The 23,999-nt window shown below is 49.9% G+C and overlaps 9 protein-coding genes across 9 annotated transcripts; 6 read left to right on the forward strand and 3 right to left on the reverse strand.

Annotated features, from left to right (window-relative positions):
* Positions 1-224: 224 nt before the first annotated feature.
* Positions 225-4,148, forward strand: K444DRAFT_590442 (STAG-domain-containing protein). Its single transcript, XM_024878149.1, has 3 exons — positions 225-731; positions 785-993; positions 1,045-4,148. The coding sequence occupies exons 1-3, from the start codon at positions 302-304 to the stop codon at positions 3,883-3,885; spliced, it is 3,480 nt and encodes a 1,159-aa protein (XP_024735507.1). The 5' UTR covers positions 225-301; the 3' UTR covers positions 3,886-4,148.
* Positions 4,149-6,305: 2,157 nt separating this feature from the next.
* Positions 6,306-7,228, forward strand: K444DRAFT_630318 (uncharacterized protein; the record flags this gene model as incomplete). Its single annotated transcript, XM_024883188.1, has 2 exons — positions 6,306-6,644; positions 6,698-7,228. The coding sequence occupies 2 exons, from the start codon at positions 6,306-6,308 to the stop codon at positions 7,226-7,228; spliced, it is 870 nt and encodes a 289-aa protein (XP_024735508.1).
* A 1,996-nt stretch (positions 7,229-9,224) lies between these two features.
* On the reverse strand, positions 9,225-10,489 carry K444DRAFT_663928 (NAD(P)-binding protein). Its single transcript, XM_024886903.1, has 2 exons — positions 9,733-10,489; positions 9,225-9,673 (listed from the first exon to the last, which is right to left on the reverse strand). The coding sequence occupies exons 1-2, from the start codon at positions 10,313-10,315 to the stop codon at positions 9,402-9,404; spliced, it is 855 nt and encodes a 284-aa protein (XP_024735509.1). The 5' UTR covers positions 10,316-10,489; the 3' UTR covers positions 9,225-9,401.
* Positions 10,490-11,918: 1,429 nt separating this feature from the next.
* Positions 11,919-12,999, reverse strand: K444DRAFT_613502 (glutathione S-transferase domain-containing protein). Its single transcript, XM_024880363.1, has one exon. The coding sequence runs from the start codon at positions 12,875-12,877 to the stop codon at positions 12,098-12,100; it is 780 nt and encodes a 259-aa protein (XP_024735510.1). The 5' UTR covers positions 12,878-12,999; the 3' UTR covers positions 11,919-12,097.
* Positions 13,000-13,128: 129 nt separating this feature from the next.
* Positions 13,129-14,608, reverse strand: K444DRAFT_613503 (FAD/NAD(P)-binding domain-containing protein). The gene has a single exon (XM_024880364.1). The coding sequence runs from the start codon at positions 14,395-14,397 to the stop codon at positions 13,231-13,233; it is 1,167 nt and encodes a 388-aa protein (XP_024735511.1). The 5' UTR covers positions 14,398-14,608; the 3' UTR covers positions 13,129-13,230.
* A 485-nt stretch (positions 14,609-15,093) lies between these two features.
* Positions 15,094-16,656, forward strand: K444DRAFT_531749 (uncharacterized protein; the record flags this gene model as incomplete). Its single annotated transcript, XM_024875020.1, has 1 exon — positions 15,094-16,656. The coding sequence occupies one exon, from the start codon at positions 15,094-15,096 to the stop codon at positions 16,654-16,656; it is 1,563 nt and encodes a 520-aa protein (XP_024735512.1).
* Positions 16,657-17,843: 1,187 nt separating this feature from the next.
* K444DRAFT_630323 (uncharacterized protein) lies at positions 17,844-18,605 on the forward strand (the record flags this gene model as incomplete). Its single annotated transcript, XM_024883189.1, has 1 exon — positions 17,844-18,605. One exon carries the CDS (start codon positions 17,844-17,846, stop codon positions 18,603-18,605), a length of 762 nt encoding a protein of 253 aa, XP_024735513.1.
* Positions 18,606-18,824: 219 nt separating this feature from the next.
* On the forward strand, positions 18,825-20,012 carry K444DRAFT_413667 (uncharacterized protein). Its single transcript, XM_024872634.1, has 3 exons — positions 18,825-18,887; positions 18,941-19,133; positions 19,282-20,012. Exons 2-3 carry the CDS (start codon positions 19,096-19,098, stop codon positions 19,943-19,945), a joined length of 702 nt encoding a protein of 233 aa, XP_024735514.1. The 5' UTR covers positions 18,825-18,887; positions 18,941-19,095; the 3' UTR covers positions 19,946-20,012.
* Positions 20,013-20,504: 492 nt separating this feature from the next.
* Positions 20,505-21,980, forward strand: K444DRAFT_630325 (uncharacterized protein; the record flags this gene model as incomplete). Its single annotated transcript, XM_024883190.1, has 1 exon — positions 20,505-21,980. One exon carries the CDS (start codon positions 20,505-20,507, stop codon positions 21,978-21,980), a length of 1,476 nt encoding a protein of 491 aa, XP_024735515.1.
* Positions 21,981-23,999: the final 2,019 nt, after the last annotated feature.

Consider the following 23,999-nt stretch of genomic DNA (forward strand, 5'->3'; position numbering starts at 1 on the left):
CACGGAATAGATGTGCAATGAAAAAGGTCCGTTGTCGGGAGGCTGTTCAAGGCGAGCGTGGCTTCACTCTGAATTGATTATGTTGAAGGGGAGAAGAGCAGAGAAGTGAAGTGTCACAAAGCCGAAGCGAAGGAAGTCCCTAGGTTGGCCGATAAGGTGGCGCTAAGCCTATTTGGTTCGCTCGAACCCATCGCGACTTCCTCCAATTCGCGCGCCATCAACACCAACAATAATTACTTACGCGCCCGCAAGACCTACCTCCCTATCCAGCATCAAATCCCCACTCGCAACAAATGCATCAATGACTACTCGAAGAACGCCGCTCATGGACATTTCCAACAACGACGTGACGAGTACTCCAGTCGCGACTGGCAGTAGGCGGAAATCTGGACGCGCCGTGAAGGTCCCCGAAAAGTTCGTCCCCGATGCGCCATCCTCACAACAGGGATCTGCGAGCGCAAAGCGGAAGAGGGGAGGAGAGGATGCTGAGAATGACGCGTCGGATGTAGATGAAGAGGAAGAGGAGAGCGATGCGACCGTGGAGAGCGCTGCGGAGGAGGAAGTGAGAGAGATTCGGCGGAAGGCAAAGACTACGAAGAAGCCGGCGGCAAAGAAACCAAAGGTCAATGGCGCTGCGACACACGGAGAGGCACCCGCGGTCAAGCTTCCTGCCCGGCCCAAAAAGGCCAAGAAGGTGGCAATAGCAGACAAGAGTGCGGAAGGACTCTATGGTAAGCGCGTTTGTTCTCCCGAGATTAGGAATATCTGCTAATTTTTGCTCAAGCTGATGTGTACACGAGCGGCGAATTAGCTGAAGACGTGGCGGGCCGATGGCTGGTGAGATACGAGGACAACGGCCAGGAGGCCCTGACCGAATTTATGAATTTCATCTTCAAGAGTGCGGGTTGCAGTGCGCATGTCACGGTAGACGATATCAATGATCCAGACAATGCGGAGAGCAGAATATCGGACATGCAAGATGAGCTTCAGGCTGTGAGTAAAGCGCATACGGCCAATGCAAGAAACCCACTAATATTTTCCCAGCAACAAGTCACTGATTATCCTCTCATCTCGAAAACGAAGAGCGGCCACGCGTTCCGGACAGCTCTGATAGACTTCATCGATGGTCTGATTAGAGCCATGCACACTAAAGGGGTTTTATACACTGAAGAACCGTTGATGGAGAACATCCACGTCTGGCTCTCCTCAATGACGGATTCCTCTTCGCGGCCCTTCCGGCATACCGCGACTCTGGTGGCATTGGTCATGACTAGTACCATGAGCAAAATCGCAAGTGCTGAGATAGATGCCTCTGCGAAAGTTCAACGCCAGCTCGAGGGCGAGAAGAAGAACAAGCGACCGAACAAAGCCAGACTTGCGGATTTCCAGCAGAAGGTTGACACAAATGAGAAGCGCAAGGATTACATTGAGGCACAACTCAAGGATTTCTTCGATACAGTCTACGTCCACAGATATCGCGATATCGATCCCAAGATCCGAATTGAGTGCGTGGAAGCACTTGGATATTGGATTCTCACATTACCAAGCGTCTTCTTCGAAGGCCAATATCTGCGATATATGGGATGGATGCTTTCAGATACTCATGCCGGTATGCGACAAGAGGTTGTCAAGCAATTATCGAAAATCATGAAGAACCCGAGTAACCACGGTCAAATGCGACACTTTATCGAGCGATTTAGGCCACGCCTCGTGGAGATGGCGACCCGAGATTCCGAACCAGGTGTCAGGGCAGCTGCGGTGGAGCTGATGGATTATATTCGACAAGCGGGAATGTTAGAGCCCGATGATATTGACGTCATTGGCAAGCTCATCTTCGATTCAGAGCCGAGAGTTCGCAAAGCCTTGGTGGGTTTCTTCGCAGAGAACATTAAGGATTTGTATGACAATCGAATTGAGGAATTAGGTGGTGAAGAGGTTCTTGAAGACATCCTCACCGTAGAGGACGAGGAAGATTTCAGCACACCCCGCGCTGCTTGGATTCGGTATAAGTCGCTCGCAGAAAGTCTGTTGAGCTACGACAATGAAGATCAGGAAGAAATGCCAAGTCAAATTGAAGCAGCAGACTACCTGAATGTTGCGGGCACGGAATCCAGATTCACACATGCTGCCCAGGCGCTTTATGACAAGGTGCCAGATCTCAAGGATTGGGAAACCCTGGCAGGTTACCTTCTATACGACCATTCTGCACCACTCACTGGCAACGAGACCGAACGAGCCCTGAAAGACACAGTAAAGCCCACGGAGAACGAAGAACTTATTCTTCTGGAGATACTCAATGCTGTGGTAAAGGTTGCACTCACGCATGCGCATCATTCAGAGAGCAGCAAGAAGACCAAGGCGGAAATCCAAGAGGCGAAGGAGAATGCCGCACGACGTTTGGCTGGCCTCATTCCGAGCTTGCTGAAGAAATACGGTGCGGATCCAAAGACAGCAACGGTGGTACTTAGATTAGAGCATGTCTTAAATCTTAGCATCTTCGAAGAACTGCGACAAGACTCGACCGTGTATGCAAAGTTGCTGGACGAAATCAGCGCCCAGTTTAACGGCCATGCCGACAAGGGTGTCCTGAATGAGGCTGGCGCTGCACTGCTACACGCTCGCGGTTACGAGGAACTTGAAGAAGTCACGGAGAGCAGGATGCAATCACTTTGGGATGACACCACCAGCGCCCTTCGGAAGATCAACAAAGCAGGAGAGATCTCGGTCCGAGGGGCGTTGCGGAACAAGATTCTCACCGAGCTATCACACAACCTCGCTCGACTCGAACAACTAGCCAGCATATCCAGCCCAGTTGACAGTTTGGAAGCGGATACTGGCAAAGGCGATCCTCTGCCTATCAGTATCCTTCTGGATGTTATCGCTCGTGGGGTATTCGAGGACTCCAATGATGAGACGCTTGACGCTCTTGAGGATGAAGTCGTTCTCTCTGCCATTCGCTCGTCGATGTTCTACTTCATGTGGAAAGTAAAGTCCTTGACCGATGCAGTAGCTGTTGGCGACGAGATTCCAGATCTTGACATCGACCACTTGAAGGAATTACAGGACATCTTCACAACAAACCTCATAGCCGCTTTTTCTTCGCGATCTACCCTTGACCCTGTTCGGCTCATTGGAGCCGGCGTTCTTCTCGATCTCTACACTCTCTTCTCCACCCTCCGACCCTCGAAGAAGTCGAAAGCAAAGAACGGTGCTACTGCCAATGCGGAGGCGAATGGGAACCCGCACTTACAATCACTCGTCCAAGAAATCGGACCGGAAGTCCAGGCAGAACTCACTTCTATCTTCGACGCATTAGAAAAGCAATTCTCCAAGAAATCCAAGAAGACCCTTGCCGAACCAAGCGACGATGAAGCACCCCAAGACCTGGACTCCGAGCCGGAAGACGATGAAGACGAAGAGATTACAGCCAACGAGAAACAGGCCGAGACCTTACGAGCCGAGCAACAGCTCTGCGAGCTGGCCGGCAAACTCATCCTTGCGATCCTGGCCCAAGTCATCGACATATCCGGCGAACTAAAAGGGAAACTCCGCCACCGTCTGCAACGAAATCGCTCTCGGCTAGGCCACAATTTCAAGGAGGTGATCGCGTATCTCGATGATCCGAAGCTGAAGGCGAAAAAAAGCCACAAGAGTAAGGCGCAGCAGGTGGAGGATGCGAGGAAGAAGGCAATGAAGAGCAGGGAGTTGGTGGAGGAGGATGAGGATGAGGATGATCCGTTTGCGGAGGTGGAGCCGGAGGAGGGGACGGCTGAGGATCTAAGGAGAAGAGAACTGCTAGATGAGGAACCAGAAGGCGATGAGGGTGCCGGTGAGGGCCCTGCTGGTGGTGGAGAGGACGAGGATGATGATATGCTTGGTGATTGATTGGGTTGTCTTTTTTGTATGGACTTTCCACGAACGATGTAGGAATAATGAGCGCAAGCTTAGCTGGCTTGGATGATATGCGGGGGAGGGGGGTGTCTTACATAGTTGCGTCACTTGGGTGCATTTTGCATTGCTGCTTTATGAATGGAATGAATGGTTTCCTTTTCTTCACGCATGTACTCGAGCTGAGCTGAATGTAGCATCTCCTTTCTTCTAGCAGAATAATGATACCTTTCTCTCTCCAGCCCTTAGGCAAGCGTCGGGTGAACAGACCAAAAATCATGATTCCATGTTCGCTCTTGTGCCTGCCCAGAAAAGAAATGTTTGTTCATAGACATTCATTCAAATCACCATGGGCACTCGGGTATATAACCTGACTCCTATCGTCATCAGAGACGGGCAGGACACAGAAGTTACAGAACTGCTCGACGAAAATCCCGCCGCACAACAACTAGGGAAAGAAGTCCTTGCTCAATGTCCATTCTCTATAGAATCGATCGATTGCTTTAGATTATTGAAGGAAAAGGGCTGTGCTTGGATTTAGCAGTGTCTTGATTTTGTTCGCTCTTGCTTTTGATGTCAACTTCGGCGCTGCTGTCAATTCTCATCATCGCCTTTGAAGGCGTACTTGAAACCCATACAGGTAGAGCCGTGGTTGGACAATCCCGTAGGTCTGGAATATGTGTGGCCTTGCTTATTGTTGTCAACTTTAGCGCTGCTGTCAATTCTTACTAGGAGTCTCGTTTGACCTCTCGCAAGTAGGACAGGAGCATCCACAGTGATAGTTCAAAGTGGCATTAAACCGTGAGTTGCGACCAATGATTACTGTTGCTGGTTCACGACTCATCGTGAATGAGTGAAAGGGGGCCGTGAAAGGAAATGAGATGCTTGGAAGTCTTGGTTTCTTGAAAGAAGCGGAAGAAAGGTGCCCTGTCAGTATTGAGGGAAGGTGGATTATGAATGGTTTCATTTCGAGCTCATTTCCTTCTAGTAGAATAAGGATGCCTTCCCCCATAAGCCCTACGGCAACCAGACAACATCACGGGAACACAAAAGTTCAAACTTGGCACATACAATCGTTTTTCATACCCCCGCGACTGGATGAGTTGTAGAGCGGGATATTTCGGGGTTTTTGCCTAGCTGCTGAAGATTCGAGAGTCTAGAAAGTGAGGCGGGTTCCAGGAATTGGGTTTGACAGCTGCTAGCTTACAGACGGGCCGAGACGGAGATTTAGTGGAACTTTATTTCAACCGCTAGCTGTGAGCCGTGGGTTGAGACGTAGGGCGAGAGGACCGGTGGCGTGAAGATTGGGACCAGGGTGAAAGAAGGTTGGGTCGGAGGGTTTGAAGAAAGTGGAAGCTTCGCCCTCGAGGCTATGACGTTGGGCCTGGGGCTGGTTTAGGTGCAGGAAACAGAGGGGCAAACATATTCGACATATATTCGACCTCTCGACCATGGCCATCTGGTCGGCTACTTTAGCTTGCAACGTTTCGTTTACCTCGTGGCCTGACTTTCTCGAGCCATCAATAGCAGAAAACTTGGGACAGCGGGAGCTAGCTCAAGTGTTGTTCGCGAACCAACCTGCTTCTCGAAGCTAGAACTCCACATGAAGAGCTAGTGCGAAGTTCTCTGCCAGCTCCCGGCGCACGTGGTTCGGAGAATTTCGCGGCAAGTGCAGCGGCTCGTCCCTCAAAAATGTGTGGATATTTCCCAGGTTTAAATTCTCCTGTTGATCTTGAGATATTCCCCCAAAAAATACTTGTTGTTGATCTTCGGCTTATGGCAGATGTCTTCGCTATCGACAATCTCCCTTTATAGCAATGTGCTCACGTCCGTACATTCGCTGGGGGCGTCGCCCAACGCGGAGTGAGCCATAGATTTCTAGTTCGGGTCTACTGAAACTCTATTTTGATGTCATTGAAGCATTGACCACAAGACCATCCAATCGGTTTACCTTCTTCGGCTTTGCTGCCCAGAGGCTAGGTCATTTCTCGAGTTACCGTAATAGGATAATACCCTAGTGCGGCTTGAAGGCAACCACATCTCACAATGATGGGGCTTCTACATCCCTGCAAGCTTCGCAAGGCTTCATCCACCGACCAGATCTCACGATGGCAAGCCTTCCAAACATTCCACCAGCTGGTCAGCAGAACAGATTTAGCATATCTCCCATCCACGGCACAACTTGTGAGTCGGAAAATGGGGTTTATAAGAACGCCCCCCTGCCCTCTCCCGCGAAGAGATTTTCACCTTTTTTCCATCATACTCAGTGACCAGTCCCGACATTTGCGCAAGCATTACGACCTTTCGCGACTTTCACCACTTCAAATTCCTCAGTGTATTTCCTACAGCGACTATCAATACCCATCATTATCATCATTTCCCTCCCTCTTTCTGCACGACATCAAATACACTTCACCATGGAATCTCCCGGGTACTTCTCTCAACCCATCACCGCCATCGACGAAAGCGCCACCATCAACCAACTTATCAAACAAACCAAAAATCAGCAACCCACAACGCCTCGACGAAATTTTTCAAACCCCCGCCCCAGGTATCCAATCTCGGAAAAGCACCTAGCCATCGGCGTCATCGTCTTCCTTCAACAAAAATTCGCATGTCAAAAGAATTGTTCTTGCGTACTTCCTGACTGCCAGCGCCCCCAGCTCGACGCGAAAGGATACAACCATCCTGCCGTGGTTCTCGACATTCGGGATAACCGTTCCAATGGAGGAGAACTCACAGCGTTGTGCTGCACTGTATGTCAACCCCGTCCCAACTCAACTACGGCGCAAAATCTAATCTTCGGCAGATCTCAGCAAACCCACAACCGAACCCAGAAGAAAGGGCCAGCAACTTCACCATTACCCATATCCCAAAAGGAAAAGGGGAATCACCAACCACCGCCCCAAACGGAGCAACCGTTCTTTACCTCGAACCTGAGAGCACCATGTACAAAAAATCACACGTCTACGACTCTCACGTCTACGCCATTCCGGTCTCGCAGCTCATCAATTTCGGCAATCCACTTCAAAACCGCCTTACCAAGGAGAGTTACAAAGCTTTGGTCGCCAACTTCAAGCCTATCGTCCCTCGAAAGTGGATCAAAACCGCCAAACTCACTGCAGGAGAAAGTTGCTCAGCAGCTCTTTCATCATGTCTCCTAATACCAGCTCCTGCACCTGTTCCAGCACCTGTTCCAGCACCTCTCCCAGCAGCACTCCCAGTCGAGCTCCAGAAAACCATCGATGCCCTACTCCAGTATCTCACGAAAGAACAAGTCCTCGAAGCAGTCCCTGAGATGACCGAAGTGTATCCACAGCTGCTCCAGGTCCTCGCCTGAAAACATCACTCTCGGAGGAATTATCCACACCATCTACTCAAAAAAGCCAAGTCGAAAATAACCAGCCAGCCGTCGTCACCATGAGTACTACTCAACAAGTTTACATAAAAAGACGAACCAACGGCAAAGCATCGACAGAATCATCACCCAAAAAAAGCCAAGTCGAAAAAACCACAGCAAGCCGCCGTCACAACGAGTTCAGCACTGCAAGCCAACTACCAAACCCACCCAGAGAAGAAACAAAAAGAAACACAAAAAAAAGCCCCGCTCTGGCAAGGCTTTGACAACAAACAAACACTCGGATGAAAACATCCCACCAAAAAACACAAGTCGAAAACAACCTCAACTCACTGGTTGCACAAGAATGCACCTCGACTACCATATCAACCCAACAAAATCGCGCGGCAAATATTCGACAATAAACAATTAAAAAAACCAACCCTAAGTCGAACACACCCAAAAACAGCCATGATGACCACGAGTGCAACTCAACGCCATCTACGAAAAAAAAAACTCCCCCTCCAAGAAACCCAACCGAAAGAAACGGCAATAGCTCGACAACAAACAATCACGGATGAAAACTCCTCCACAGGCAACACTGGACGCAACACTTCAAACACCACACTTCCCACGGATCTCACTCAGTCTTCGCACATTGGAAAAAACATCACCAACATCACCAACATTTTCTGGAGCTCGACTTACGGATGCTCGCAACAGTACTACACCACCAATCGCTCACGACCTTTCTCAATCAAATCTAGAACACGCCGACGGCTTTACTCATCCACCATCTTGGAAACTCGGAGCAATTCTGGACCATAAGACAACTTCGGTATCCCACAAATACATCACATCATGAACGGCAATCTCGATCAACAACATCGCTACACCCCCACCTCAATTTCAATCGACAACTCTGGGCGGGAAGATATCGAGGAACTCAATCCAAACGAATTTATCAACTTCACCACTTCAATGAATCGCACAATCACCACATTCCAATTATCCTCAATGCTTCAAACGGCCATGCAACATCACCAACTTGCACAACAAAACGACATGAACAGACTGTCTATCAGGACAGGTGGAGGGCTACGGGCAAGGAATTGAAGGAGGATATCGGCTGTTGGCGGAAGTGAAGAAACAAGAACGTAAGAAATCTATCATCCCCTCTAAATCACGACTGACCCCGAACCCCAGACTTTGTCACACCAGGACAGGAGAAGGCAGCACGCGCTTGCCGGGACGTGAAGGATTACGGGAAGGAAGGGAATGGCGGATGATTGGGTTTAGAATCACGATTGATGGATATGATGTAGGATGGGGGGGGGATCATGATTGATTGTTCAAAAGCATTGATAGAACAATGTCTGAATGGGAGAGGATTGGAAACAACTTCCATTACTTTAATGTGACTTCTAATGAACGCCTCCCTACACTAACGAAAGATCACCCGAATGGCTGTGACTTCGGTCTTGAAAGAAACTAGGTTTTCCAGCAGGTTTACTGAGAGTGGGCTCCTTGAAGTGTCAACTGCTTCCAACCCGTAACCCAGAGAGTTCAAATCCGCCTCAATAACTCTCGGCTGCACGTTCGCAATATGCAGTCCCTCAATCTCACCCCCAGCTTGCTCCACCAATTTCGCATTTGCAATCTTCGATGCCGCGTAAGAAGATATGCCAGAGAAACCTTATTTAGTCTCGGTAGCGGATGCATCATGAGGCTTAATAACCTCGTTCTTGGAGGTTTACGCAACTCTGCATCTGCCCGCTGAGATTTGGGAGATGAGGAGATTGAAAGGATTAGAGTGCGAGGAAAGGAGGAATTATGATTGACGGATGCAAGGTGTGGGTGGAGGTATAAAAGGATTGGAAATCTCTGCCCTTACTTGATCTGGCCTTTCTAAGGAGGGCTGTCTGAGATTTGCCTTAAGCGAGGAAGAAAGGGGGAATTAAAGTGGAGATAGGTCACATGAGGAGGTGAACGAGTCATCCTAGAATCAGAATTAATTCGCACTATTTCCCCTTTTGAACAAACCACATAGAAGCAAGAGTCTCTTCTTCCTTTCCTCTCGTTCCTTGGAATATCAAATAAGTGCTCTTCGCAGAAGTTGGAAGTGCTGTGGTTGATCTAAGCGAGCTATCTCCTGAGTGACTCCTTTAAGACCCCTTCACTTTCTTTTTTTTTCTTTTTCGAAAGATGGCGCCATCGCGTTCAACCCAAACAACCTCGAAAAGAAGATGTTATACGCCCAACGTATCCCAAGCGTCTCTATAATCCAAACCGTGGTTGCACCAGACCCACACCATATCTCTTCCGGCGGGCTCGTTTTCACAACCTTCGCAACAACTTGTCTAGCATAAACACTCGGGCTCATGGCGTCACCTTCCAGCTCCTCCCAAGCCTTATTGATCTTGCCTTCAAGATATCTATAATTAGAATCTATTTCCCATGTCAGCAATTTCATCTTTCAGCATTCTAGACTTTTCCAGGAAACCTACTCTCGGAAAGCGTCAGCCGTGCACTCGACATTCCAGTTTTCACACCTGCAGTGATGACAAATAAAACCTTCACCCCAAAAGGCTTCATCTCCATCCTCAACGTCTTGGCATACAGCTCCACGGCCGCTTTACTCGAATTATACACCGCTTGCGAAGGGTGTGGCGTATACCCTGAAACACTCCCCGTGATCACAATCTTGCCTTTTGTTTTGATTACCATGTCTGAAAACACGCTATTCAGGAGTATGATCCCGAAGAGGTTGGTGTTGAACATCTTGTACGCTTCATCGACTGAGGATTCGATGGCCATGCCGAGAGAGCGGTAGCCGGCGTTGTGGTAAAGTATGTCGAGTCTACCTCCTGTCTGTTGGGCAATGATGGAGTGGACTGAGAGAACGGAGTCGCGCGATGTGATGTCGAGAGGCAGGAGAGTGATATTTGGTATCGTGGAGAGATCGTCCATGCTGGCGATGTTGCGGGTCGTGGCGAAAACGTGGTAGTCTTGTGCCGCGAATTGTTTGGCTAATGAGTAGCCGATGCTGCCTTTCGTGCAGCCAGTGATGAGGATTGTTGGTTTCGACATTTTGATAACGTATAAATGAATATACCAGGAGTAGAATATGCTGGTTGCTCGTCCGGTGGGAAGTCACGTGCTTATCAGCTTGTGATTTCTGAATAGATACCTCAGTTGTTGCAAAGGAATAACCTTGAAATGATGACACTCGCAGATTTGAAGTTCTCAGAACAGTATATCAATATATTCTTCTTTACCATTCTCGCCGCTGGCGGATAGAACGTTTTTGCCGATGGGAGGTGGGTTTGGCCGACCGGACGTGGATTAAGCCGCCCTCGGCGCGCCCAAATTCATGTGGTTGCACAATTTTCGATTACTCACCACACTGCATCTCAAACTGTATTTATTAGAGAGGCAGAGTCGATTATGTAACGAAAATGCAGGTTGGCTTACATAAGGTTAATGGAGCACAATTGCCTGGAAAAGAGGGAAATTGTAACCCCACTCCTAGGTGTCGATTAAGTGCCAATCGGGAGTCGTCCACACCAGGGGGTATGTCATTGTCCCTTTCTCCCCAGATCTCGCCAAATTTAGTCTAGCCCCACGCCGCCCTCGCGCCTCGTTTCTCGTTTCTCGTTTCTTGTTTCTCCGATGTCAACCTTACCCTATCGGGCAAATTTTCCTCCGTAAATACCCTTTCCCCTCTAACCATTCTCCCATTCACCGTCTTGAAAGAAATGTGAATATCACCTCAACAATGCCAGTAAACTTGGACTCATACAAATATCTAGCATTGGGGAGCAATGCCATCCGAGTTCTGGGCCAGAAGCTCGTCTCTGGAGAGTGCACACAAAGGACATGCGTCTGGTGATTTGTCTAGAGCAGCATAGTTACGTTTGAGGTTGAAAGGTTGAGCCTGATCTTTCACGCCGGTTAGGCCATAGCCTCTTGCGATTGTGTATTTTTCGATATTGTGCCAGCCTTGCCCCATACGTTGCCATTGTGCATCGATTCGGTAGATATCAATGGCAAAGCAGTCGCTGCAAAGAGTTTTCTCCTTCGGTGGTGTTAATGTCTTGCTTTCAGATATGGCTCCAGGCTTTTTTCTTGTGTTGAGCGGGGTGGAACCACCACCAGCTGCGAAGAGAGGATTGTTATATGGACCACTGAGTACGGTATTATTGGCTACCTTAATGACTTTTACCTTCTTCCCCGCACTGAGGGGAAGGCATCCAGCAGCGTAGGTTTGGCTGCAAAATGATGCGGATGATTTAATGCTCAATAGGAATGAAGGAGGCTTGACCAACCGATTCGAAAAGGATGGATTTCGACTTCTTTAGTGGTTCTCTCTTAATACAAGGAAGTTGTTCAATCTGGGGGCGCCTATGCAAGTAATCGAGGGAAAGTGAGCTGAGTTGAATGCAAGAGAATGCCAAGACCAGATCCCAACAATGATACTTCGTAAACGACTTCGATGACCATTGGCCAGTTTGGCAATGGCCACTCAGGTCGCAATAATAAGTTGAAGAGCAACAATGGCACAGCAGCTTAATACATAAATCGAACGACTAATGCTCTACCTTTTAGTAAGGTAATTCAATGGCACACTTCTGCAGGTTTTGTGGCTACTTAGCCATATATACCGACTCAAAGGCTGTAGCCTGCAGTTGAAAGGGCTTCGCACAGATCAAGGTGAGAACATAGCTCCTGGACGCAGATTGAAGAGGTGAACACTCCCCATTTTTGTTCTTCCGGACTTTTGTTTGCGCAGACTTTTGATACGCCGATCCAGACTGCCCCAATCACTCTAATTCCCATTCACCCCCAAACCCGGGTAAATCGATGGTAGCTTCAGTCCTCATCTAGCTCAGGATAATGCCTGTAAATCCCCAAAGAGTATGTTTGCCTCCTCTCACTCTCTAAATACGTCTTAATCTTCGTCGTCCCCTTAACTCTCTCATACAGCCCAAAAACACCCTTAAACTTCCCTTCCTTCTCCAACCTCTCCATTGCCTTCGGGAAAGCGAACTTAACCCCATCTAAACACTGAAACAGCACCAAATCCGCATAGGTCATCTCCCCGCCATAGAGCCACTCCCCACCTTTACTGGCCTCCCCTTTCAACACCCGCTCAAAATACCCCAAGAACTTCGGGAGCCGCATCTTGATATAGTCCTCCGACTTCTTCTTCGCTTCGGGTTTCTGGTCTTCGTAGTATAGCGCGTTGGCAATGGGGTGGTGCGTATCGTGCGCCTCATTGCTCAGCCCGTCCAGCGCCGTCAACGCCAGCTCATTGATCTTGTATATCCCGTCCTCATCATCCTTCGGAACAAGGCCCAGTCGCGGTCCCAGGTACAGCAATATGTTACTTGTTTGGGAAATGAGAAGGTCTCCGTGCTTGAGGATCGGTGGCGCGAGAAGAGGGGGGTTGGAAGCGTCGCCGAGGTTCTTGGCGTCGATGTGGGAGAGCACGAGTTTCATGCCGTTTTCGATGAAGGCGGTGTCGGTGTAGGATGCGCCGGCTGCTTCGAGGGCAAGACGGACGTGTTCCCCGCGTCCTGGGGCGCCGGGCCAGTAGATGAGTTCGAAGGGCGAGGTCTTTTGACGCTTTGGGGGCTGGGAGGTGGCCATTTTGGGCGATTGGCGGGCTTGCAGACGGATTGATGAGTGGTATTGGTGTTGGGACGCGATCAGTAATCGTCGTGCTTTGAGTAATCGAGAGGGGAGGGTAAATGGAGTTGATGAGGTGAGGTTGTGACGTGAGATTGATGACAAGATGATCGGCGGAAATGGTTCCGCTTTCGCTTGCGTGAGTACCCCGCCCCCTTTTCACTTCCCTGCGCACAGCTTCCTGCCACCACTCACTGCTATCAGAATTTATATCAGAGCATGGTCTTTCTATTATATGTCTACAAAAGGAACAGGTATATCTAAACATCAACTCAAATCCAACCCTCCAAAAGAATTGCCATCCCGACACCCCTTCATGCCTTCATAACATCCGCCCCACTCGCCAAGCCAGGCGCCTTTCCTAGCATGAAATCCCTCGCCTTAACCAACCACACAAACCAACTCGGCACCCTCCACCCAAAAAGAACGCCCACCCCACCCTTCGGCCCAATAGGCACGACCCCCATGGCTTTCACCACCTGCTTGAACCTCTTCTCCTTCAGTCCCTTGCCCCCTTTGCTCAAATCCTCGTACACCGAGTATCCGAGAGCAGGAACACACCACACGGAATCAAGGACATTGCCTTTTGAGAAAGAGGCGACGTCGCCGAGGGAGTAGACATTCGCACCAGCAGGGGTCGCGCGGAGAGTAGTGGGCTCGGTGATGACCTTTTGGCGGGAATCGAGCCACGAGCTGGGGAGGAACGAGGAGTTGGGTGTGCCGCCTGTGATGTCAATGTACAAGTCCACGACTTGCTTGCTCCCATCGCTCAACAGCACTTCCGTCCTCCCGCTTCCAAGAACAGAAGAAGAGAGAACGCGCAACTTATGCAAGGTCCTCACGCCCAGCCGAGCGAGTTGTGATTCCGCGAGCCGGGAAACGGTGGGGTGCTTGAGGTATGAGAGAAGTGCATCTTGACCTGATAGAATCGTGATTGATTTTCCTTGGCCCTTGTACTTATATGCGATTTCACCTGTGGTTTCGACGCCTGCTGGCCCGCCGCCTGCGATGAGGATTGTCTTCGCGGTTTCGAGGCTCTTGTTCAAGTCTTCGAACGCTGTCGTTGTTTCTTCGGAAGAATTATGGAGTGTCCATAGGGGAGAATGGGAAGTTGTGCCTGTTGCGATGATGAGGGAGTCGTAATGCACGCTCTCTTCCTTCTCAGTCTTCACAGTAATGGTCTTTGTTTTCTCGTCGAGTGCGATCGCAGAACCGAGAACGAAGGTGAAGGTTGAAGTGGGGTAGGAGGAGAAGGCTTCGGTGAGGGAGGCGAAAGGCGCCTGGCGTTCGGCTTTGTTTGTGGATACCATCGCTCGTGGAGCACCGATTTTGAAGAATGTATGGTCGGAGGGCGAGACGAGGGTTACTTTGTAGGCTGGTTTATCCCCATTAGAATTTAGGAGTGGGAGGACATGGCGTAGGAGGTAGTGTGCTGTATTTGCGCCAGCGAAGTTGCCGCCGAGGATCACGATGTCGTGCATTTTGAATGAGCGGGACGTAACGAGGCGGGGTTTTGGGGAAATGTATTCGGAGGGAAGCTGTCCCAAGAAGCTTTTGTGAGAAGTGGGATCAGGAGTGGTGAGGAGTATTGAAGAGAGGAGTCGAAGTATGGGGGAATGTAGAATGAAACACAGAAAAGAAAGCGGCAACAGAGGACGTCAAGTGTATAAGTAGGAGAGAAAGAACGTCGGACCCGATTTCAATCATGGATATGGACACGGTCAAACCAAGACGCCGCACCAAGTATTAGAAAGCACTTTGCAATCACCCATGGTCGATCTTGAACCCCTTGCATTCGTAACTCTCCCAACACCACGCCCCCTTTCCCGGTCGGCACTGGCACGTCTCCGAGCCGGGATTGGCCTCGCGTATCGACCCGCCCCTTGCCCCTGCTGAGCAAGCGAATGTGCTCTGCCAATGAGAGCAGGGAACGGCACCGTCGTTTGCGCAACCACACATGCGGGCGCCCGTGGCAGTGGATACACTAGACCGGGCACGAGCCATGTGGCTGCATCTCGCCAGCATTGGCAAGGGAACGGCACCCGCTGTTCTGCATCTTGATTTTACCTTGCCTCTTCTTCAAGTTCAAGCTTCTCCATTTCCCACCAACTCATCAAATTTCAATATTAATCAGAAACCCGAACTGCCTCAGTCTAGTAAGTCTACACGTACAGGCCATGCCTGCAGCCACGTCCCCGCCGTCACCGTCCGAGCTGCTCCACTATCTCCCGGCTCAGAGGGTCTTGATCTGTAAAGAGTGTCGATACGCCATACAACCATCGGCGGTATCCAGACATCTCAAAGATCTCCATCACATATATCGCTCCGACCGTCAAGAGCTGGTCGAGTATGCAAAGGGGCTGCAGCTCGTCGACACTGCCCATGTCGTTCTGCCTCCACCCCACGAGGCTCCCGTGCCCTTCCTACCCACCGAAAATGGCCTTGCTTGTGCAAGAGAGGGATGCACTCATCTCTGTATTACTACGAAGCGCATGAAGAGCCACTGGGCTACTGCGCACAAAGATGTCGTTGGAAGTGGGTTCTCGCAATGGCGACCTGTGACCCTGCAGACATTCTTTCGAGGCAACCAGTTGAGATACTTCGTTGTATCTGCACAGTCCACTCCAGAATCCCCATCACCACAGAATTCAGACACGCAGAGCGAACCTGACAGCCGCATGTCGGAAACGACGTCTCCCTCCGACTGCAGCGAACCTTGGAGCCTCGCCTCCGAAACGCCGTGCCCGTCCGACTGGAGTGCTGACGATGTTGCCCTCTTCAGACACTTCACAAAATTCACATTCTACGACTTGGGCTGCGGCCCCAGGAGCAGAAAAACATGGCAAGGCCCCATCCCCGAGATGGCATTCCGTCACGACTTCCTCAAGCACGGCATCCTCGCCTGTGCGGCGCTCCACCTCGCACAGCTGAACCCGCCCGAGCGAAGACGATACGAAATGATAGCAGCCTGCCACCAAGCCCGCGGGCTCCCCCAGTTCCGCGCCCTGGTTGGTGCCCCAACGGACGAAACGTGCAATGCGATCCTGGCATTCTCCCATCTGCTCATCGTGCACTGCTTCGCAGCCGAAGAACAGGACGAAACTCTCCTACTCGTGAGAGAAGGCGAAGAATCTGGACTCCCAGACTGGCTCAAGGTCATCCGTAGCAGCTGCACAATGTTTAGCCACCTTTGGCATGTTATGAAGAACGGACTCATGAAACCGTTCATCGAAGAGACTATGCAAGACGAGCCGCTCCCCATCATCCCTGAGAACCCAGAACATGCAGCTCGGTTGAAGCAACTTCTCACTCTCCCTATCTACGGGAAGAATCCACCCTTACTTGAGATCCTGGAACATCAAATGACAGCCTACACCAGCTCGTTGATCATTCTTGCGCGGGGGTTTGGAGCGGCGCAGGCGGCGACAGATAAAGGCGCGTTTACGATGTGGACTGCGGTGCAGATATGGCCGGCGCGGATCCCGCTAGAGTTTTTGGATTTGTTGAGAGCGAGGGAACCGGCGGCGTTGGTGCTGTTGGCGCATTATTGCATCTTGCTGGGACCGCTGGAGGAGTCGTGGTATATGGGTGGTTTTCGGAAGAGGTTGTTGGAGAGGATTTATTGGCAGTTGGATGAGGAGTGGAGGAGGTGGCTCGATTGGCCGTTTGCGGAGTGTGGGTTGACACCTCCGGGAAGGATGGAGGATGTTCAATGCGATCCGATGACCGCGTCGGGGTGACGAGCCTTGACTTGAACGAGTGGCTCTTCCTACGGCACTCCAATTTTTTGAAAGGAGGTCCATATATAACCCCGAAGTCGCCATCGAGACTGTCGAGTCAAACAAGCGAGACTCGGTTACCACCTTTCTCTTCTCAGCCAAAAAAAATTGTACCACGACCAAATATATGCTCAAAAGCCAAATCCAAAGCCAAACCCAAAAGCAAGATACAAAATGGCAAAACTCTCGAGCCCCAGAGGTGGAATGGGACCCGAGCGAATAAAGACTCTAACGACTTTTTTCATCATTGGCAACATACGTGCGGGTTAGGCACCGCAACTTAGACTTGTTATGTCCACTCTAAGCGCAGCTCTTATGACCGTATATTGACAGAAGAATCGGTTATTTGATTACATAGCACCCACACAAAATTATAGCAGCCGAGGGGGAAGGCTGAAAAGATGAAGGCTTCAGCCTTATCGGCAAATTCTAGCTTCGCATCAATGTCACCTGTGAGGCTATAAGTATTTCGGGCAAGGCCACAAGCAAATAGCCACTTCAAAGTTGTTGTCTGTGTTTGACTCGAGCAAGAAGGTCCACACCTCCAGCTTGTCGAAGCTCGAGACAGAAGCATCATCTTGCAGTTCGTCACTTCAATCTCGTTGTCTACACTTGCCTCAAGGAAGGCTTTTGGATCCTGCAATACTTCGAAGCTTTCCGCGCAGGCGTCATCGAGCGCGTCAACTTCAAGTCCTTCTTCCTCCACTCGAGCAACAAAACCGCAACCTTTCCAACTTCTCTTGGATACCTTCTTCGCTCTTGAGCCCAGTCCGAAGCGTAGCCACCTTCGATCTGACGAAAGGAATTCCACCTCAACTTCGTTGTCGACATCTGATTCGAACGATTCACCTCGATCCCTTTCGGACCTCGCCCTCTCGAATGTTACAACCACATCGACTTCATTTTCCTTTCTTGACTCGAACAACGAAATCCAGCACCCTGTCAACCTCACCTCGCGGCCAGACGCAAGTCTCGATCTTTGAATGGACTGGAGGTGCCATTGAAGCCGCCGTTCGATTTACAACGTCACCCTTCGAATAAGAAGGGTATTCCAAACCACATCGATTCCAGTGTTTGTCTTTGAGTGGAGTAATCAATCGCCACGGCACGAGACCTCGAGAATTTTCAGAGAAGGTTATCGATCGATCATGTCATATTCCTTGGAAATGGAGTTTGATGATTCCTTGGAAATAGAGCTTGATGATCAACCAATGCCCAGCCCGCCCTCAACCCGCAGCCGCCGTGGTCTAGACAACACAACTGAGAGAAGGCAGGAGTGGATTTTTTCCTGTGGCCACAAGCTCATTAGTGCTCTAATCATTCCCAACTCCGAGAACACTGTCGTCATCCCAATGAGAGGACGAAATGCAGCGGCAATCCTTGAAAAGCACTCCCCCGATAAGTGTCCCGAGTGCGCAGCTACTGGACGCGAGGCAGAAAAGAATAAAAACAAAACCCGTCAAGATTGTGAGGAAACAGTGGCTGCGCTCAAGGCACATGCCGAGTTTCTGAAGACTCAAGTCGCCAACGCCCAAAACAATCTGCAGCTGAAGGTAGTCTTCGGGAAGTTGTTAAGGGATTGCAAGAAAGAGTTGTCTGGGAAGTTGATAGAGCTAACCGCGGAGTACCGTAGCTTGAAGGGAAAACAAGTATCTCACAGCGAAAGTTTTCAGACACGGTTGAACGAGACAGAAGGTATGGTTGACCTTATAGTTGCAGTTGCGGCGAGCAAGGCGGGCCCAGGCGTGGAAATAAGTCGTGCTCTCCTTCAAAGTCCTAGTATTCAAGCGGAGTACAAGCAGCTGAGGAAGAAATATGAAAAATCGACAAAGCGTGGATTCGAGGAAGCCGCGACTCGACTTGAGGGTGTCCGGGATCTGGCAATGAATGTGATTATGGGTATTAAGTAGAGTCGCTCAGTCGGCCTCAACGATCTATCGGTGGAGATCAATTGACATATAGCAAGGCCTTCTCAAAATGCAAAACCTTTCATTCCATCCGGCTGCAAACTCGCGTATGCTTCTTCCCGCCCTCCCCAAAAATTCAACAGTGAATCCCTCGGTAACATCCAACCGTCAAACACCACTTCTTCTTTCAACTCTAATCAACTCCTCAACACCACGTACCCCAACCGCGACAATTCACGAACTTCACGAATTCTTCTCTTACTGCGGGATATTTGAGAGATAAGGGTGAGCCACTTCCGCGTAGGAGATTGATGGGATGGATGCTGATGATGTTGCAGCATCGCATACATACCAGAGTCACAAAAGCAACAACAACGCGAATCTTCGAGACGAGAAGAAGCGAAGCAATCATGGCTCTGAACGATGGCAAAGGACCGCCGGAGTACTATTACCAGAAACACTACCAGTGCGGTCACACGATCAACAGGTTTGGATGGTGCAACAACGAGCTGTACGACCAATTCAAAGAAGGTAGAATGCCATTCCACCGCCTAGCCGATTTCTGTCCAGACTGCAAGTCGCGTCAAGTATTGGGTGGCCCTAGTCTTGGTGAACATACCACAATTCTTCGTGCTCAGATCAATGGATATGCCATCAAGCTTGACGAGTTCAGCCGCAGGATGAGCAAGCAAGCCGCCGAACTTCAGCAACTCCGTCTAAAAAGCACAGAAGACGGTGCAGAGCTCAAGAGACTCCACTATGTACTCCATGATCAGACCACCAAGGTCAATCTGCAAGTACTCGCTCGTCAGAGAATGGAAAAAGAGAAGAGCGCTGAGATCGAGAAGTTGATGGCATCACTGAAGGCGAACGAGGCAGAGGCGGAGAAACAAAAGAGCATCGCCTACCGCCAGGAGATGGAGCTGGGGGACCTCCGTAAGAAAGTCAAGCAGCCTGCTGCAACAATCAATCCAACCACGGCGAATCTCGTCAACAAGACACTATTTGCCGAGACTCTATATGGAAAAGAGGTTCTGAAAATGGCAACCATCGGCTTCATCACCCCTATTCTATCCGGCTTCGCGAATCTGAAGGGGGAGCTGACAGAACACAGATGGAGCCCCTTCGTCGGCTCATTGTTCACGGAACTACAAGAGGCGGTTCGACGGAACAGTTGGGAGGATATCTGCGAGATCCGCGACCGTATGCAAACCTTTGCGGAAGCCTTTGATAACTATTTCATGGAGAAGGTGGAGAAGGCTGAGAAAGAGATCGTCGAGCAGTGCAAGACGGGGCTCCAACACGTGTTGTCTCGATGGTGCTCGGACAATCGCATTTGTTGAATTCTGCTTCTGCAATTTCTGGAGAATCAATAAGCCTGGATGTACATGTTGCTAGAGTTACAGACCGGTGGAGGAAGATGTAATTGCTGATTCTGGCATCTGGATGCCTCGCTCTTCTGTTTTGAGTGTCTCTTCAGGGCTCGGTAGCAGCAAGTCGCTTCGTCGCCTCTGCTTTCAACTGTAGCCTAGCTATTAATTGAGAAATGAAGGAGCCAAAGCAATATAGTTGTCGAGATATCAAAAGTGAACTGTTGTGCCATAGTGAAGCCTATAAATAGTGAATTCAGGGGAAGCTTGCCGATCTCGCTTAAGTCTGTCTGTTTTGGCAACGCGACAACTTTGCGATTTCAACTCTACTCCTCTATTTCTCCCTAGTCAAGCCTTTAGCTTTCTCCCAACATCGATCTTGTCGCGTCTAGAGGACGAAAGTCATTCAGCGTCTCCTTGATTCTCGCGCCACGAGCAACAACGTCACGCATCTGCGACTTCTCCTCCTTCCTCACCACGTCCCATCACTGAGCTGCGATTGCCTCACCTTCGCGCCCGCCATCAAATCATAATGCCGCCGTGCATCACAACCGGCACAACCTGGGCCATCTGCGGTCATTCAATCTATCAGCACCAGCCGAGTTGCAAGCGTACCAGCAGCCGCTGTACCAAGAGATCCACCATCCAGCCAGGCCTTTGCCCGAGTTGCACCCAGTTAGACTTCTACTCCTCTGCAGCCCCACCCCAGCTTCCAAGCTTGGCAAAAGCGAGTGATTCCGAGCCCATGACACCCGTTAAGATCAAGAAAGAGCCAGTAGACGAAAATGAGAACCGTGCGTTGGTCAAGATGGAACCACCCATGGACCCGGACGAGTACTTGAGGTCGGAGTATGAGAAGCATAAGAAGGCACTCGCGGAGAGGGCTCTCGTCGGGAAGTTTGGTAACGCAAATGCAAGCAGCGAAGGTAGTGGAGTCAATGCGGACAGTAGAGGCAATGGACTCCTCGGTAGAGAGATCAAGGAGGAGGAGAACGGAAAGGAATTTTCTTTTGAACTCCACATCAAACAACTCGAGGCGAAGCTGGAGCAGGCTGAACTCAGAGAAGCCGAGAAGAATGTTGAGATTGGAAATCTACAGGCTCAGGTTGGCATGTTGCGAGATCCGCCAACACAGCGCGGATATGCGATGACGATGTCTCCCGCTACGGTATCAACGAGTATGGACGAGCCTGCCAACATGACTGAGAGTCCATTCAAACAAGTTGTCAGACCTGAGGAGAGAGAGATCCTGCTGCGCGCAATGGATGCGGAGAGGATTCGTGTTAATGAAGCCCAAGTTCTTGATAAGATTCAGCAGGAGAGAAAGCTCGCGCAGCAGCAGATTGAGGTTCGCGAGCAAATTCGCGCAAACAGAGCAGCAGCTGGTGGTCAAGCACAAGTCAGTGGACAAGGTCACGGCAACAGCCAAGTCCAAGCCAATGCTCAACCGAATCCACACAAAAACAATGGTAATGCTACCGCAAACATCGATTGGCGACTTCGGGCGGAGAGGGAGAAGGCTGAACAGCAACTCAGCCGTCAACAAAGCCAGGAGAATGGAGGCCAAGAATGCAACGGAAATCCACACAATGCCCAAGTACAGCTTGATGCCCAAGCCCAAGCACATGGTAACGATCAAGTACAGGTCAGCGACCAGCAACGCCAAGTGACACCCGAGTTTGGAGGCAGTAAGGAGAAACTCTTGCACATTGCAGCAATCACGTTCACAGCACCAATGGTCACCAAAGTCGCCAATCTCAAGTCGGCTCTCGCTTCTTCCCGTTTGGAGGTATGGTTCGACAAGCAAATCAAATACACCTTCGAGTGTGCTGGTGAGCCGGATTTTGGCAAGATGGTCAAGGGGTTCAGAGACTTCGTCGATTTCGTTGGTGTTGAACTGCAGACTTCAGAGGAGAAGATGGGCGATAGGGAAGTTATGGAGGCATTGAAGAAGTGTGAGGAGTTCGTTCAAGTTGTTGTAGATGTAGAATACTTGCTCTCGGAGTGAGAAGGAATAGCGCAGGCGGGTTGCATTGTCGGATTGGAAGGCGCTACTTTGTTGAGTATCTGCGAGGAAGGAGCTATAAGAAGATAGTATTATGTAGCTGTTACGGTGGCATGGGATGGACTTTGGGCCTGAGCTTACGAGTAATGGAGCAAACTTCTGGTTGAGGACCGATTCTTGAATCTTGATGGAGGTTTGAGAAGCATCGGTGGGGCTTGCTCATGCTCTGAGGACTGTCACAGAATACGTTGCTGTTTCCGTGAGGAACAGCTAATACGAAAGCGTAGATGGATGCTAATTCAACCTGTAGAGTAGAATCCGAAAGAGAAATAATAAATAAGTCCATCAATAAACGGTTCAATTTGCGTGAACGCCTAGGTAAAATTACCAACTTCTATGTGCTGGCAAACGGATCCTTAAGCCGTTCTCATACACAATTGAATTATTTTTCCCAGAGAAATATTTCAGCAGATGAAGACAGAACGAGTTCAATTTCAATCAGATTCTTTTCAAGGCATCGATCTGAAGCTGAGCCCAAAAGTGAATCGAGCTCGTCGCCTGAAAACTTAATCCTAATCACGCAACCTCGCGTCTTTCCTTCTTCCAGCGGCAACCACCTCTCGAGAACCTCCACTCGAGGCACCACCAGAACAAGATCCGTAAGTTCTCTTGCGCGTTCTATAGGTTGAGGTCAAGCTAACATAGCTATCAGGTCCAACGAATACCGCACCTCAACGACAAGGATGGCGTCTAAAGGTGAAGACAACCTTGAGCTCCGTTGCCACTGCAAGACAGTCTGCCTCTATTCCTGCGGGCATTATATTGTTGTTGCCAAAGATTGCGGCGATGCATCTGGCTGCTCTGTAGACATCTCCTATGAAAGGCAGTGCGCACGCTGTGCCCCTGACGGAAGCGAGCCCGATACCACCGACCACGGCAACCGTAACCAGGATATATCGATGATAATCTGTCCGAGCTCGATGGCGCCATTCATCGCATCGAACCTGATCCAAAGGATCTGATCCAATCTCAAATGTCAGGAGGCCTGAGACAGACGACCAATCATCAAGAGGGCGTCAAGAAGTGCGAGGAGAAGAACAGAGAGCTCAAGAAGTTCATCGTCACTCTCAACTTCACCCGCCCGATTGAAAAGATTTTTGCGCAAGCCCAAGAAGCTGCAAGAACGGTACATCAGTATAGTTGGGATCTGGAGGGGAACGCAATCTTGCTTGCAGTGAAGACCGCTTGTCATACCCAGGATGGTGAGGCTGAGGCTGTTCTGATGAAGCTTTTTTACGACAAGGGCAAGACACTAGAGTATCAGATACGCCAGAAGTTTGAAATTGCAAAGAATGAAATTGTGAAGCAATGCGAAGAGAGAGTCAGTCACATGTTGGAGGCTTTGAGGGAGTCTAGCTTGTAATGTTCCTCGAAGGAAGTCCAGTTTCTTTGGGTCTCTGAATTTGAGGAGGGAGTGGCATGTCGAGGCTACTCTGAGCATGGAGCAAAGTGTTTCACAATTCCAATGGGAGTGAAAGGGAGTCGATATTTGGCTGGAGATGCTTCAACTTTGTTCTTGAAGATATCTTCCTCAATCGAATGCTCTATTCCTTCTTACCTTGAAAATGACTGGAACGTCCCAGAAAGTACTGAAAGTTGTCCCTAAGTGGAAATAAATATTGGTGTTGGATCTTGAGGCTCAGCGATCATGTTCGTGTTGCCTATCTACCCATTCCTCCACTATACCTCACCCAAACGCTTGGGCGTCCCATCCTTTCCAATTGCAGACCCTCCATCCTCTCTCTCATCCAAACTCATCATGGCCATATTCATCTGATGGAGTTCTGGATAACCGGTATCCTCGTCAGAGCAAGGCAAATGGGCTTTGATCTGCACCGATTAGTTTTAAAGAAATAGTGTCCATGGTTTGCTATGGGCGGTTCGAGAGAAGGGCAGAAGAGGAAATAGGAAGAAATTCGGACATATGTACAGATTGAGAAGATGTAGGGAATATCCGAGATG

This window comes from Hyaloscypha bicolor (assembly GCF_002865645.1).
Source record: "Hyaloscypha bicolor E unplaced genomic scaffold K444scaffold_87, whole genome shotgun sequence".
In the NCBI taxonomy this organism is placed as follows: Eukaryota; Fungi; Ascomycota; class Leotiomycetes; order Helotiales; family Hyaloscyphaceae; genus Hyaloscypha; species Hyaloscypha bicolor.

Excerpts from the sequence above, each read along its gene's own strand:
- K444DRAFT_590442 (XM_024878149.1), top strand. The coding sequence starts at position 302 with ATGACTACTCGAAGAACGCCGCTCATGGACATTTCCAACAACGACGTG. Across the intron at positions 732-784 it reads GAGTGCGGAAGGACTCTATG|CTGATGTGTACACGAGCGGC; the intron begins GTAAGCGCGTTT and ends TTTTTGCTCAAG. Across the intron at positions 994-1,044 it reads TGCAAGATGAGCTTCAGGCT|CAACAAGTCACTGATTATCC; the intron begins GTGAGTAAAGCG and ends ATATTTTCCCAG.
- K444DRAFT_663928 (XM_024886903.1), bottom strand. The coding sequence starts at position 10,315 with ATGTCGAAACCAACAATCCTCATCACTGGCTGCACGAAAGGCAGCATC. Across the intron at positions 9,674-9,732 it reads ACGGCTGACGCTTTCCGAGA|ATTCTAATTATAGATATCTT; the intron begins GTAGGTTTCCTG and ends CATGGGAAATAG.
- K444DRAFT_613502 (XM_024880363.1), bottom strand. The coding sequence starts at position 12,877 with ATGGCCACCTCCCAGCCCCCAAAGCGTCAAAAGACCTCGCCCTTCGAA.
- K444DRAFT_613503 (XM_024880364.1), bottom strand. The coding sequence starts at position 14,397 with ATGCACGACATCGTGATCCTCGGCGGCAACTTCGCTGGCGCAAATACA.
- K444DRAFT_413667 (XM_024872634.1), top strand. The coding sequence starts at position 19,096 with ATGGTGCAACAACGAGCTGTACGACCAATTCAAAGAAG. Across the intron at positions 19,134-19,281 it reads GTACGACCAATTCAAAGAAG|GATGAGCAAGCAAGCCGCCG; the intron begins GTAGAATGCCAT and ends GTTCAGCCGCAG.